Source organism: Tympanuchus pallidicinctus, unplaced genomic scaffold (genome assembly GCF_026119805.1).
Source record: "Tympanuchus pallidicinctus isolate F22 unplaced genomic scaffold, pur_lepc_1.0 scaffold10, whole genome shotgun sequence".
Classification (NCBI taxonomy): domain Eukaryota; kingdom Metazoa; phylum Chordata; class Aves; order Galliformes; family Phasianidae; genus Tympanuchus; species Tympanuchus pallidicinctus.
In genome coordinates, this window is record NW_026294619.1 from 1,021,368 (window position 1) to 1,036,056 (window position 14,689).

Consider the following 14,689-nt stretch of genomic DNA (forward strand, 5'->3'; position numbering starts at 1 on the left):
CTAAATTGGGATATTTTGGAACTATAAAACCTAACTATATTTAACCTTAAGGGAACCTCATTAGTGCTGTCATCAAGAGAGCTTTGGGCTTAATAAACAGGTGGCTTAAGCTCTTTTACTTCAGTATTACAGCTATGCCTGTATAACAGGATTCTTTTTTTACAAACTGTCTTTTTTTCCAGACTTTTTTCAAAGCTATTTTCAAACTGTGTCATGCATGTATGAGCTGGGAGATTGCAGAAATAGCTCCCAATTATCTGTGTGCAGGCTTATGCAGGAGGCACAAAGAAAGTAAACCTTTTGATTCTCCTGGACTCAATTTGTGAGCTCCTGCAGCTGCTCCCAGACAAAACAGACATACTAGACTGAGTGCTGTAAACTAACAGGCACAGGATGCTGAAAGAACTGTAGCTGGGAAAGGAAGGGAGCAAAAATCTGATGGCTATGAGCACAAGGATAGTATAGGCATCCTGATCTTGAAAATATGGGTAAAAGAGATGCATGGGTGTGGGATTCTTTTGTAGAAGGGAACATTAAGAAGGTTAAAGTAGAAAGGAGAGACACAGCATTAGGAAATGAAGGAATCATAGAATCATAGAATGGCCTGTGTTGAAAAGGACCACAGTGATCATCTGGATTCAACCCCCTGCTGTGTGCAGGGTCATCAACCAGACCAGGCTGCCTAGAGCCACATCCAGCCTGGCCTTGAATGCCTCCAGGGATGGGGCATCCACAGCCTCCTTGGGCAACCTGTTCAGTGTGTCACCACCCTCTGAGTGAAAATATTCCTTCTAATATCTAACTGCTAATCCCTGACATACACATCCTTTCTTGAGATCTTAAGCAAGCATTTATCCATCCAATCAAAAACACTGGAAAAGAGTGATAAAATGTGTCCTATGCTCAGTCTAGGATCTCGTTAACAATTTCTAACTAATAAATATCCTTTTTAATGTAATGTAAATAAGTAGAAATGGTTATGTTGGCACATAATTATATTGATAACTGATAATCATGTTTAAAAAAAAATTACACTGTTTTCACACACACAATGTTTTTGAAATGTATGTATTATTGTGGAAAACAAGCAAGCAAGCAATTTTCAAATGGAATCAAATCTCTTCAGCTACCCTGTCATTACACAAAAGTTGAGAAGGAGTGACTATTAAAAACTTCCAAGTGTTATTCTTGAAACTAAGCTATATAGAAAGCACTTCCTGTAGGAAAACAGGTTGGCATGGTGTGGGCCTCATCTGTTCATGTCATGAGTGCAATAAATCAAGACAATAGCACCTGGAAGTCATAAGAACCATTAATCTTGCCTTAAGAACCTGTTCCAAAGCTAAGAGAAATCAACTGTGGAAGTCTTCATGCAGCCTTCTCTAAGCGCTACAGTCTTAAACACATGTAGCTTGCTACAAAAGCAACGCTTTCTATTTATTTATATGGAAACTCCCATGTATACAAAGAGCACAATAACAGTATTTGAGCACATTCTCAGCTATAAAATACTCTTCTTGGACATAGTTACCACCATTAACTATGCTTTTTCACCTGCAATGAGCATGTTGTTATTACTGAAACACACAACCCACAGCTCCACTTGTGTTGACATTCACTGTTAGGTCTCCATAAATGTTCAGGAAGAGTCAGTGAATGGGTGCCATTTTTTCAGCATGGAAGAATTTAATTACACACCTCTGCTTCATACACACTCCCATGACAGATGCCATTCTATCAGACTGCCCCTCTGCTGCCATGTATCACACAGCAACAACATGTAATAGAATATTGGCAGGGAGGTTCGACCTCTACTGCCATGCCACCAACATCTGCCTCTGGTGCTGGGGGCCAACATAAGAAAACAGGAGATATTACTTTCAGAACAGCCTTCTGGATATGAGCCACCAATATACAGGTGATTTCTTAAGAATAAACACAAATATATTTTTGTTTCAAAACTCACATTTCAGAAGTTGCTCTCCCAGACATGGACCAACTACATTTTTTCTTTCTAATCTTTGAGAGAAGTCTATATTGTGTAAAGTGAAATGGGCAATTATGTGAAACGGCCTCTCAAAGATGTATTTCCTTGTGCTCACCTCACTGTGTTCTCAGCTACATGCTGAAATACAAAATGGCTAAAAGAAACAAGGAACAGTAAAACTGTATTTCTAAAAGCCCCTGAATAAGTCTTCTTTATTTGATGATAATAATAAAGCTTAAGTTTATTCTGGTGGGTACTGTTTTGCAATTCACCATATAGTAATTAACTCCAACACTGGATAATCACTAACACTGTAAGGGCTTATGAGGCCTCAGAGAGTTTTTAAAAATTGTATTTTGGAAAGACTGAACCCTCTGAATCCATCATGGAATTAAGGAAGTACAAAGCCCTAGCTTTTGAGCTGAAAATCACAAACGACCATCAAAATGCTTGACATTCTACATCGAAAGAATATGGTATGCATGAGTAAGAACAAGGTATTCTGATGGTCCTGAAAAAGTTCACTTCCACTTTCCTTGATATGATCTGAGACTTTTTTAAAGCCAATCAAATACCATTATATGACATGTATTGCATGATCATGCCCATGAAATACTTGTTAAAGACAAGTTTTTTATTACTGTTTCTCATTTTGCTATTTTCAGAAGCGTTCACCTATACATATACTGTTATATTTGCTATGCAATTTACTTACAGTGTAAACGGCCACCTCTCAGACATTCACAAACAAGTAGAGTTTTACAAATGGATCTATTAACTCCTTGTCTTCCTGTACAGTATTGGAACTGCATTATTATATCATTTAAATGGTAATTAAATTAGAATAAGATAACAGTGTATAAGAAAGACCATTCTTTTCCTCTCTCTATCATGCTTAATATGAAAGCCTGATTATTTCCTCACTTGCTACTATCCCTGTGTGGCAATGCAGTCAATTTCATGTTCTAGACTGAAAAGTGTAATTTTTTCACTTTTCACTGCAAAGCCATGCTTTCCCAAATTGTACAGGTCGAATACTTGAAAAGACAGCTTTATTGATCAAGTTTAAAGTATTGCTTAATGGAAGAAGTTTGATTTGTTCTGAACTAGATAACAGCCCTGCAAATACAATAAGGATTAATTTTCAGCATTATGTCATTTGCTCAGTGCTCTAACACGCACATCAGCAATAGAACACAAATGCCTAATTTTGACTTGGCAAAATAAACAAAACTGAATTACTGAGTTGACACTGGGTCTTATTGTAGAACCTCAGTTAGAGGTTAAAATATCAACAAGCAGTAGGATGTTAGAGGCAACATAGGTTTTTCAGGAAAACAAAGAAGGTCAGATAGTCCAGGTAGACTAAGCAATGTTCAGGATCAGATCAAGAGATGAGCAGGCAAGAGATTAAGTTCTTGAAAAAGCCTTCATTGACACTGTTCTAGAGGCGTAGCTGGAACTGAAACCAGACCAAGTTACTAACAGCTTTCTTGGAAGTAAAATTGTTTGTATCTACACCAGCAATTAGAATGCTAGAGCAATCCTTCCTGAAGATTGCTTTGTGCTTGAGTCAGTGCAATGTAGCTCCCTGTATCATTCCTGTTGTGATGAAGCCAAGGATCAAGTTGCTCCCCTCTATGCCAGCAAGAGTATGGTGTTTGTCATGCAGACTTTTAGCCCTCAACTGTATGTAATCTGCGTATGTATGCATACTCAAGTCAGCAGCAAGCATGAACTGCACTGACAGTGAAGATCTGACACTGATATGGCCTGCTAACTGTAGAGAATTGCAATAAATCAGTCGCATCAGCTGGTGATGTAGATACACCCAGTGTGAATCTCACTGGGCAGCAACTTGAACCATAAGACTTATTTCCCACTTCCCTTTCTGTTTATGCTAAATTTCTGAAGGATTAAGTGTTAAGTCTATCCTTAATAGAGATACACGGTGGCTGGTTTTACAAAGATATCATGGGATTCTAAGAGTATAGCACAATTTAATTACAGAGTTTGCATACCATGAACTTTAAAGATATCAAAGGCAAGACTGGAAGCAAAAGAAGCCTGTCAAGTGAATCCATTATTACACATATCAACCAGTTTTATCATATGATGGGAGAAATACTAGTCAGTGCAAAACAAATGTGGTTGTGAGGATGTGTTCAGAAGCACAAGGTAGTACTACTTCCAGATGCTCGGTGGTCACAATTTTGAGGTTGGTTTCTACAAGATCCATGCTTGATGTACACTTAAAAAATAATTATTATCAGCCACAGTAAAAATAATTTCTTTTTTTAAGCAGCAGTTAATTTTGCAAAATGTTAAGTATTCAAATATAGCTTGAAGAACACAAAAGGCTAAAACCAGAAACAATCTTAAGTTAGACATTTTTCCTTGCTGCATGTCCTCCAGAGCTGAAAAGCAGAATTAACTGCAGAGCAAATCAATAAAATTTTGTATAAATTTGGTATTTTTGATCAATCATGGAAGGAAAAATCAATTGATTTTCTGCAGAAAACATAAGACGCTATGGACTTCATTCATCATAAAACTAATCACATGCACATATGTTTACCACATCAGTGATCTCTTAATTTTCAGTAAAAAGGAGAATTTGTACCCTGCTTCCAGAGAGAAGTCTGAAAGGATGGATCCCAGTGGTCCAGAAAATAAATGGTCTAATTTTACTGAGTCATCATTTAAAAAAAAGAGGTCCTTATAACAAGTTTCTGAGGCAACCTCAAGAGTCAGCCTCTACGGCTTTATCAATACTGTTTCACCACTAAGCTATCCCATGTCTACAGTGATTGGGTTGCAACAACAAAAGGAAAGGTACCTTTATTACAAAACAACTGTTTTTATTTTAGTTCTTCACGTGTCATGTGAACATTTTTTTTGCTTCAGATTTTTGTAATTACTAAATACTGTGCTACATTAGAGGTGACTGTGTCCCATTAGAATAAAATATGTGAATAAAGGATTTGAATGGCACATTTCTGAGAAATGTTTACAGTAACTAAGGAAAAAAAAAGTATCTACCAATATTTACCGACTTAGAAGGTAAAGAACTGTGATATGCACACCATAAACAAAATTAATGTATCAAAGCTACACATGCTTATTTTCTATCACACTTAAAAGTCAACTACTAGAAAACAATTCTAAGCAACCAAGTTTAAGACACTGAATTCACATTAAAAGAGATCAGTGCAGACCAGTCTCTAGGAATGTGAACGTGCTGAACTCCACATTCTGCAGGACTACAGGCAAGATTAGAAACATTTGTAAACTTTTAAATGGCCAGGATTCCAGGGCAGGGTCCAACTGATAAACTAGTATTTTTTGTTTAAGATTATGTTTCCACTGTAAATTACAACACTGAGGCACTGAAGGGTTCTTTTCAAACAAATTTTCTATACGCACGTATGTGTTTTGACACACAGTCATAGGGACTCTCTATTAAAATACAAAGCCTTTTACGAAAACAGAGACAATCCTCTGACAAAAGTGCTGAGTTCATGTGAGATATAAGATATGCCTGAACTGCATCAGCTCCCGTGTTTACATACTCTTCACTTCAAGATGCCCCAGATATTAATAACTTTTCTTTAAATGAACAGATTTTGAATTTCATTGCACTATATAACAAGCACTTCTCCAGTTAATTCTTCTCTTTGGATCTGTGATTATACACTTCACTTCTTAGGGATTACTAGAATACAGTGATGCACGACATGAATGTCTTATACAGACTGCAGGAAGAGAAGCCAATCACCTTTACCTGAAGTGGGAGACTTGCAACGCTCTAGCTCCAGGGAAACTGGACTGTCACTGAGTTCAGTCAGGCCTGAAAAAATGGAGTTAAAAAGTTAAGTTACAATCTAACAGGGCATGCTTCAGCTTTCTTGGTCGATGATATTCTGCACTTCAAAGCCATAGTGGAGAAAGGAGCAGTGTGAAAAGTGAGGGAAATACCTATTTCAGAATAACTGTAGTTATCAGGCTGTCCCTACAGAAATTTAGGTCTACTTCAAAAATCACACCTCTTGTTAACTCAGATTTGTTTTCCAAGTGCCTCAGAGTAGACAAAGAGTCTCTGTACTTTGTGTAGTTTAAAATTCAAATCTTTGTGATTTGTATAAAAATCAGTCTTCCCTGAGCAAGAGATGTGGAATCAGCTCTATACTTTCATGTGCTGCACAATGCACAGCAGAAACCATAAAATGGGGTGAGGAGGGCATGAAGAGGAATTAAAAAAAAAAGAGTGAATACTTGTGCAAGAAGAAAGTGAATAAAAGAATATAATCACTACAACACTAGAATCTTAGAAGCATTCACAGAAGACTGCTCATTTTAAAGAGCACAGAGGTGATGGTATTATCTGAATATAACAGGGAGTTTTTTGGACAAGACACCCTTCACATCATTTAGAAAAATTTATGAGGAACTCATCTGCAGCAGTCTACCATGGAGCAGAGCAGCAAGTAGTATAATCCTAGCTTAAACTGCTTAAGCATGAGCTTGTGTTTGTGATCAAACTAAAACCCATCTTAAGCACAGATTGGGCATGTCTGAGCTCATGCTATAATCTACCATGGGCTGATGGTTGAGTGTTTTTGTAAGGTATAGATACATACAATGAAATAATGAACACTGATTCTTTTCCAAATGCAGTACTGGAGTTTCCTAAAATTTGACACTATGGATATGGATTAATGAAATCATTCTAAGTTCTGTACAGTTACTCTTGGCTAAGTTATAATCATAGAACAGCTTGAGTTGGAAGGGACCTCAAGGATCATTAACTTCCAACCCCCAGTGCCAAATCCCAGGTAAGATTTTGCTTCTGAATAGAAAGTATTTATTTGGAAGTTTACATAATCAGTATTACAGCTCAAGGTACACTGGTGCCACTGACTTATGTAGGAAAAGCACCAAATCACACCACCGTTCTGAAAGAAAAAAAACAACCACCTTGAGAAGAACCACAATCTCTACATGTTTGGCAAAAGTTTAAAATGCATTTCATATTACGACATTTTTGGAATGGTGAACATGCACTTTTCTACGTCTTACTTTCCACTTTCTACTTTTCTATCTCTTATTTTTAGTGTAGGAATTTATATGTCCTCCAAAAGCACACTGTCTTAGTCTTGAACACTTCGATTTGCTTAAGTACTGTCACTTGCAAATTTTCCCCTGGCGTCAATCACCCTTGCTTAGAAACACTGAGTTCTACTTATCATCCATCTATATATCCAAAGTTTCTTTTATCCTTATTGCATTAACAATAGAGTCATAAAGTCATAGAATCATATGAGCTAGGAGGAACATCTAGTCCAACTCTCCTGCTATGAACAGCAACATTCTGCTAGTTCAGGTTATTCAAAATCACCAGATCAGAAACACTGATAGTAAAAATAAGTGCAGTTCCAATAATGCGATATAGTTGGGATTCTTTAAATTTTTATACTTTTTGGTCCACAACTTATAAATGGGAAGGAAGGATGAAAAAATTGAGAACTAATTTTTCATCTCCCAACTAATGCTTCATGACAAAGTAGTAAAAACTCTGAAACCATCTCTTTGCCTTCCTTTTCATCAAACTGCCTTCCTGCTCTGGGAAACAATCCATTTTCTCCTCCCAACCACTTTCTACTTGTCATTTTGCCTAGGCATGGAAGAAAATTTTGTGACTCTGTAATCTCTAAACTCATGTAAGCTGAGAGAGAAGATGAAGATGTTACATGACATTGCATAATCTGCAATCATTCACTGAAAGGAATAAACGCGTCTGAATTTTTATTGATCTTCGATTCCATTGAAGACTGGAGATTCTCTTGAGATAAGAAAGGAAGCTCTCAAGCTCTCCTTTGTATTAGGGCTTATTTTCTAATTCCCTTCTTAAGGAAACCATTTTAATAATATCTCATATGTATTTCCATGCAGCTTGGTTTCCCTCAAATCCTTGAGAGGCTACAACTGATATCATATTAGGAAACAATTTCAATTCTTGCTTTTAAGTTCTGTAGGACCAACCTCTGTCCCAAGATATTTTTGCTGAAATCAGCAAAATTTTGAGACCAACTACTGTAAGAAGAACATGGCAGCAAACTTAATGCAAACAACTGAGTTTGGGAATTGAAACAGACAACTGTCAGAAGCTGTACCCATTGACATTATTTTGCTTTGAAAAAGTTACAAACATAAAAATTACACAATATGTAAGTATACCTTCCGAGGCATAAGGTAATTTTAAAGACAGCTCATGGATCCTTTTCAATCACTTTTGCTGCGATTCCCATTTTTTCTTTGTTAAATAAACAAAAAAATTATTAAAGGATCAAAAATGTAATGTCTAGTACAGAATAGTAACATTTATGAAATAATATTAATTTAAAATAATTTTAAAATTTGAATCTCTGAGTACATGATTCAGACTTTCAAGTCTTTAAAGGCATCCAAGCCATCACATCTTTTGTTGTAATTTAATAAACTATAAACAAATTCTCATAAATATTCACAAGCCAATAAGTAAGCTCAGTATCATACTAATTCATAAGTCTCTACACTGAATTACCATGCTATTTCTTTTACACTTAAACATGATGCATTCTTTGGAAATGGCAGCTTGTTCAGAACATAGACATTAATTTAAAACTCAACATAGATTAGCTTCTACTGTGTTGACAGGTGTCATTTAAAGTGTTAATTACTGATAAGTAATGACTCATAACACAGTGTTCTGTTCTTCCTTTAGCAACAAAGTTACTTCTACTCTCATCCTCTCAAAGGACAGGCCTGAAGGAGGAACAGGTATATCTCAGTGAAAACTATGAATTCTGAAAACTATTTTCCAATGGGTAAACATAATTTTAACCTGTTGCCTCTTTGGATGCTTCTTAAAGACTATTTTCTTGTTTTACTGACAGATGGTATGAATTTCTGTTGATGGTGTGAATTTCAATTAGAAGATCAAACTGGTTTTGTAAGTTTGTAGCTTTATGTTCCGCTGCAAGTACAATCACTCAAGATGGAGGAAATGTATTTGTTCTAATATTGAAATATATGCTATCTACTCCTAGGCAATAACACGTACAACTTAATTTTGACTGGTTAAGGGAAAAAAAGCCAACAATCTTCCCCCTTAGTTCAGCACTACTTCAGAGAAAATTTATTTTGTGTTGGCATATAGTCTTGCTACAAATGAAGATGGCTGCCACAGCAGATGTAAAAAAAAATGACCTTGTCATTGTTGATCATCTCTTTCCTTTGGCAAATCTCTTATATTCAGGACATTGCTTCTTCCACCTGCTTGATGTTTTTTTTGCCACTCCTTCAGTTGCAAGGCACCTCAGACTGAAACATCAACCTTTCCTTTATCTCGCTGTCCAGGATGATCTTGTGTTACCCTAATGATATATATATATCTCTTGATATATACAGATATAGATATATATAGACATATATCTAATGATATATACATCTCTTCTATGTTTACTTCCACTCAAGTTCAAGTAGTATTCCTGTCTTTCTAAACCTTACTCACTAGTGTCCAGAACTCAATATTGCCAGTATAATCTTTTTTTTGGAATATTCTTGGAATATCAAGCTAACTCTGTATACAAAGACTGGGTGCAAAATCAGTTTCTTGCAGAAAATTACCTTCAAAATGACTAACAAAAGTATATTGCTTATTGTCCTTGTTTCAGCTGGGACAGCTGATTTTCTTCATAGTGTCTGGTGTAGTGCTGTTTCGGCTTTGGGAAAGAACAAGGTTGGTAACACACTGATATTTCAATTGTTGCTAAGCAGCACTGTACAGAGCCAAGGATGTTTCAGTTTGTCAGCTTCTGATACTGCCCTGCCAGCAAGAGGACCGGGGGCACAAGGAGCCGGGGAGGGAACAGAACCAGGAGAGCTCACCTAACCTGGCCAAAGGGATATTCCATACTGTATGACTTCATGTGAAGATAAACTATACAACTCAGGGGAGCTGGCTAGAGGGGCAGCAGCTCCTTGGGGACTGGCTGGGCATCGTTTAGGAGGTGGCAAGCAACTGTTTCACACGTCATTTGTTTTGTATATGTATATTATCATTACTGCTATTTCTCTCTTCCTTTTCCATCTTACTAAATATTCTTTATCTCAACCTATGAGTTCTGTTTTTTCTCCCCTGATTCTTCCTTCCATTCCATTGGGAGGGGGTCATGAGAGCAAATGACTGTAGGGTGTTTATCTGCTTACTGGGTTAAACCACAACACAATCTTTTTTTTGGCTTCAGTGAATACTAGTCTGATTCTCTCAAACTGACCTTCATGAAATTATCTTCCTAGCTCATTATTTTAATTGAATCAACTCCTGATATGCCTTCCCATTAACTTCAATTTTCATTCATATAATCCTCAATACTGTAGACCTACTCCTTACAATATCACAACTATTCCTGTTTTCACCTTAATAATATCAGTTTTCAGAACAGCTTCAACAATGCTTTTCTTTTCCTATCACTGCCCCTTACAAGAATAAGCCTGTGATCATAATCCTAAATCCATCCTCAATAACATTCTTAAAACTCCTCTCTCTCATAAGAGTAGCAAAACTCAACTTGAGAATTACATAGCAATCGGAGATATTCTTAACTACTGCTCATTAGCTAAGATACTTTATACTCCATAACACATTTTTGCCTTGTTCTTAGTCTTAATGGTCTGAAAGATGCACCAGACAATCAGTACATATTCCTATGTAAGTATCAAATGACAAACACAAAAACAAAACACTTTTCGAGGAAAGAGAGTTAATAATGCTTATGAACTACAGTCAAAATTGTAGACTTTGGCTATGCAGTATATAGAAACCTTTTAGGGTTGAATGTAGAAACAAGATCAGAAATATAAGCTCTTAAAACATGTGAGCTGTGTTTGTTGTTGTGGATGAACATGTTGGACTCATTGGTCCTTTTTTGTCTTAGACTTCATTCACATTTTTGTATGGCTTTTTTGTTGTTGTTGTTTGGTGGAAATTCATAAACCTCTGACTGCAGTTTGTCCCCTGAGTTCTAATCTATAGACTTGTAATTAGAAAGACCTGACCAATAAAATATAAAACATTATACACCAGTCCTTTTTTTGGTCTGCTAGATTTCTAACTGGCCTGGTCTTCTAACTAAACAGACTACTTTTTATGAAGTACTATGACACTAAATCACAGAAATTAGTTGCTAAATTATGTCATTTTCTTCTGTGAGCATACAAATGTACTTCAACAACCATACAACCACAACCACAACTATGTATTTATATGAAATACTAAAACAACTGTCACCCCTTTCTTTATCTCGCCTGCACTGAGTATTCAATGTAAAATCACCTGTCCAGTTGTTCTGCAAACAACACTTTAAAAAGAAATGAATAAGAGGCATCCTGGAGACCTAATTACATATAAACACTAAGTCAATTAAGATACATACAGATTGTTGGTTGAACACTTATTTCTGCAACATTAATTATAGCTTGTTCATCACATCGTGCAGTGATGAATGCTAATATTTAAATTACATATTGCTATAGTCCAAAATTTTAAAATATAAAAAACATTAATTTTCATAACTCTTTGATGTACGTATTTTTATACCCACTTTACATTCCCCATTAAAGATCAGAGCCATGGGATGGTTCCCCAAAGCCAAATATTCAAGTACCAAACCAAGATTAACATTTAAAATTTCATAGCATGCAACCCAATTGGCAGATTTTTAAACAGCATTGCTCTTCTGAGAATAGGGAAGAATTAATTAATAAGTGTAACCAGGCAGCGCCATTGAAAAACAAGAAATGCTTCATATAAGTAGGTGCACACTGAAATGAAAATGAAACCAAAGAAAATACCCTCATCAAGATCACAACATGATTGAAAATTCATTTCTAAGGCCAAATTTGTCCCATGTAAGTCAATGATGCTTTCTCATTGATTGTTTTGGAAGAGGAAAACAGATCTGAAATATCTGCATAACAAAGAAAACTGTCAAAATGAAGCATGGTTGACATTACAAAGTGTAATAAACTGCATGCATGCTGAATGTGTTTAGGAAACACATTACAAAGCACAAACACATGGGTTTAAGTCAGGCATAGTCTCATGATAACGCTATTTGCCTAACCTTTATAGAACTTACTCTGATAGGAAGTACGGATCCGTTTCGTTAAATCTGGATAAAAGTTAGACAGGCCACGCATGCAAAAGTTGTCTTTGGAACATGCCAGTACACCAGCATCAGCAGCAGGCAGAGGAAAGAGAGAAAAAACAGTCTAAAGTGAAAGGAAGTGATATCCATAACCAGCATCTAGAACAGCCAAGGTGAAGAAATTTCAGCAGATGCTTACCTTCCAATTGGGAGATATAACAATAAAAATAACCAAAAAAGTAAAAGATGTAGGATGGATGGTGAGAAAGCAGCTGAGGATCATTTTTCGGATGCATAGTTTCTATGACCAATCTAGAAGAGCATATTCTTTCTTGGCAGTCACCCAGTACATACCAGCAGACTCCATTCTAGCAGCACAACTGCAATACTGCCTTAAAGGAGTAGCCAAAATTGTCCCTGACACATAGAAATCCTGCATGGTGCAATGCTGATAATAGCTGTTTCCACAACTTCTGTACACAGCTCAGCATCGTGTTGCCTATGTTTGGCTGTTCAAATTACACTGGGAGATGAAGAAAGCTTAAAGCTGCTTGTCTCCTCTTTCCTCAACTGTTCCAAATTTACATCCTTAACACTTGGCATGATGAGAACTAAGCTTGCAATGATTAAATGCTTAGAAAGTGAGATAAGTGGTCTTTCAGGGATGGAAGTAGGGCTGAAGACTTACTTTTTATTCTCCAAATATTTCTTTCTACTGAAAGTACAATCATACTGAAAATGAAAAAAAGTTTATATGGACTCCGTGGAGAAATAGGATTTGATGATTTATTGTAGGATCTGCTGATGAAAATGCTAATGTCATAAAACCACTGTAATATCCTGCTTTTATAATTTTATATGTATATTTAAAACATTCAACGTTTCCAAACAGACTTTAAAATCTAATTCTGAAATTCTGCAGCTACATAAATTATATTTCATAACTCTCTCTGACTCAAGTACGTTATTATGGCATACGCAGAGCTAAAAGGTTTTGGTTTTTCCCCTTATACAAGTTAATTTTTTAGATAATCAAAAATGTCTGGCAAAATTTAACTGCAGTGATGAACTGATGTTTCTAACATTTAATACATAATAATAGCTGTGAATTACAAATGTGATCCTCTTGGCATCAAATTTAAGATTTGTTACAAGTGCATTTAGTAAATTTATATTAGGAGCTAACAAAGTGGCTGACTGGAGTTAGTTTTGCTATCTAAATAGCGTGTACCCAGCTATTATGTTATTTCCCAATCACAACTACCTATTCAATTAACAATGAATAACACTTAGCAGAAAGTACAACTAAGTTTAAACTCAAGTCTTACATATTTACTGAAAACAGAAAGAAAATAGCAAACAAAGACTACGCTTGAAGACTACACTTCAAGAGACTGCCAGAGAAGCAGTTTATTTCTCTACTTATGATTTTTAGAGACTCAGGAAAGGGAATTACTTGCTGACTTCCATCCCAAAATAATAAACTTCCTGAAATTTTTTGCTTGTGAGAAAAAGTATCAGTACTTAAAGCACATCGGGTTTCTTCTGTCAAGTTATAGAAATTCCATTGGCTGGCAGATAGTCATGCATGTCAAAAGCACTATAAAAAGCCACAGGCAAAAAAAATCAAAGAATGTCAAGCTCATAACCACAATATTTTAATTTCTACCTGCAGCAAACTGCTTGCTTTTTCGAGGTGAACGGGGCTGGCGTTGGTACGGATCACTCGATCCGTACAATTCAAGGGTTCCCATGCTCAGCAGTACTGTCTTTTGCATGAAGTCCACAACAGCCAAACCATTGCAGTTTCCAAATGCCACTCTGAGGAAAAAAAAAGAAAAAAAAAAGTTCCTCAGAGGTATTAGTAATATATAGTTAAGTGGTGCAAAAAATAATCATTATTTAGTATTAGGAATTCTGTAGCAACATTTTCATCAGAAACTACTAAAGCTTACTTTCTGTAATTACAGATTTGTAATCCTGGATTGACAAAATCCTGTCCTGAAACATGGTAACTGACATTCCAGAAAGAAGACTATCACCTTTAACCTTCTGTGCAGAATGCACTGCAATAATGCAAAGCCCTACAATTTACACAAATAACACACGAACCTTGGAACAGTAAACCAAAAGGTTATGGAGTTCATAAACAGAAATAATTTGGAAACACAGGTCAAAGGATTCACAAAGCAAACTTCAAACACAATATTTTTGCACAAATATATGTAAATATATGTAAGAATTTTTGCTCTGTGTAAAATTTCTGAAGTCTATAAAGTATCAGTATATTGGTGGGAGTCAGACACCTAACACTTATTAAGGCTCGTGTCTTTTATGCCTTCAACATAGTGTATGATTACTGATTAATGTATCTGGTCAATCATCAATGAGAAAAAACATAAAAAAACAGCAATTAAATAGAGCTTGAGGAGTAAGATGCATACAGATATGCTCACTTGCAGTTCCATACAGAATTTAGTATTGTGAGGTTCCTTCTTCAAATTTCTATTTC

The 14,689-nt window shown here is 36.0% G+C and overlaps 1 protein-coding gene across 11 annotated transcripts in view; it reads right to left on the bottom strand.

Moving 5' to 3' along the window:
* The window catches only part of STXBP5L (syntaxin binding protein 5L), a 177,215-nt gene that overhangs the window by 37,835 nt on the left and 124,691 nt on the right, over positions 1-14,689 (bottom strand). For 5 of the 11 annotated variants that reach the window (XM_052665999.1, XM_052666039.1, XM_052666002.1 and 2 more), the window contains exons 18-20: positions 13,847-13,998; positions 12,169-12,240; positions 5,772-5,837 (exon numbers count right to left, since the gene is read on the bottom strand). In XM_052665999.1, the coding sequence (XP_052521959.1) occupies positions 5,772-5,837; positions 12,169-12,240; positions 13,847-13,998 (290 nt within the window). The remainder of the gene's footprint in view (positions 1-5,771; positions 5,838-12,168; positions 12,241-13,846; positions 13,999-14,689) is intronic. The other 6 variants (XM_052666006.1, XM_052666048.1, XM_052666075.1 and 3 more) reach the window with 2 other exon arrangements.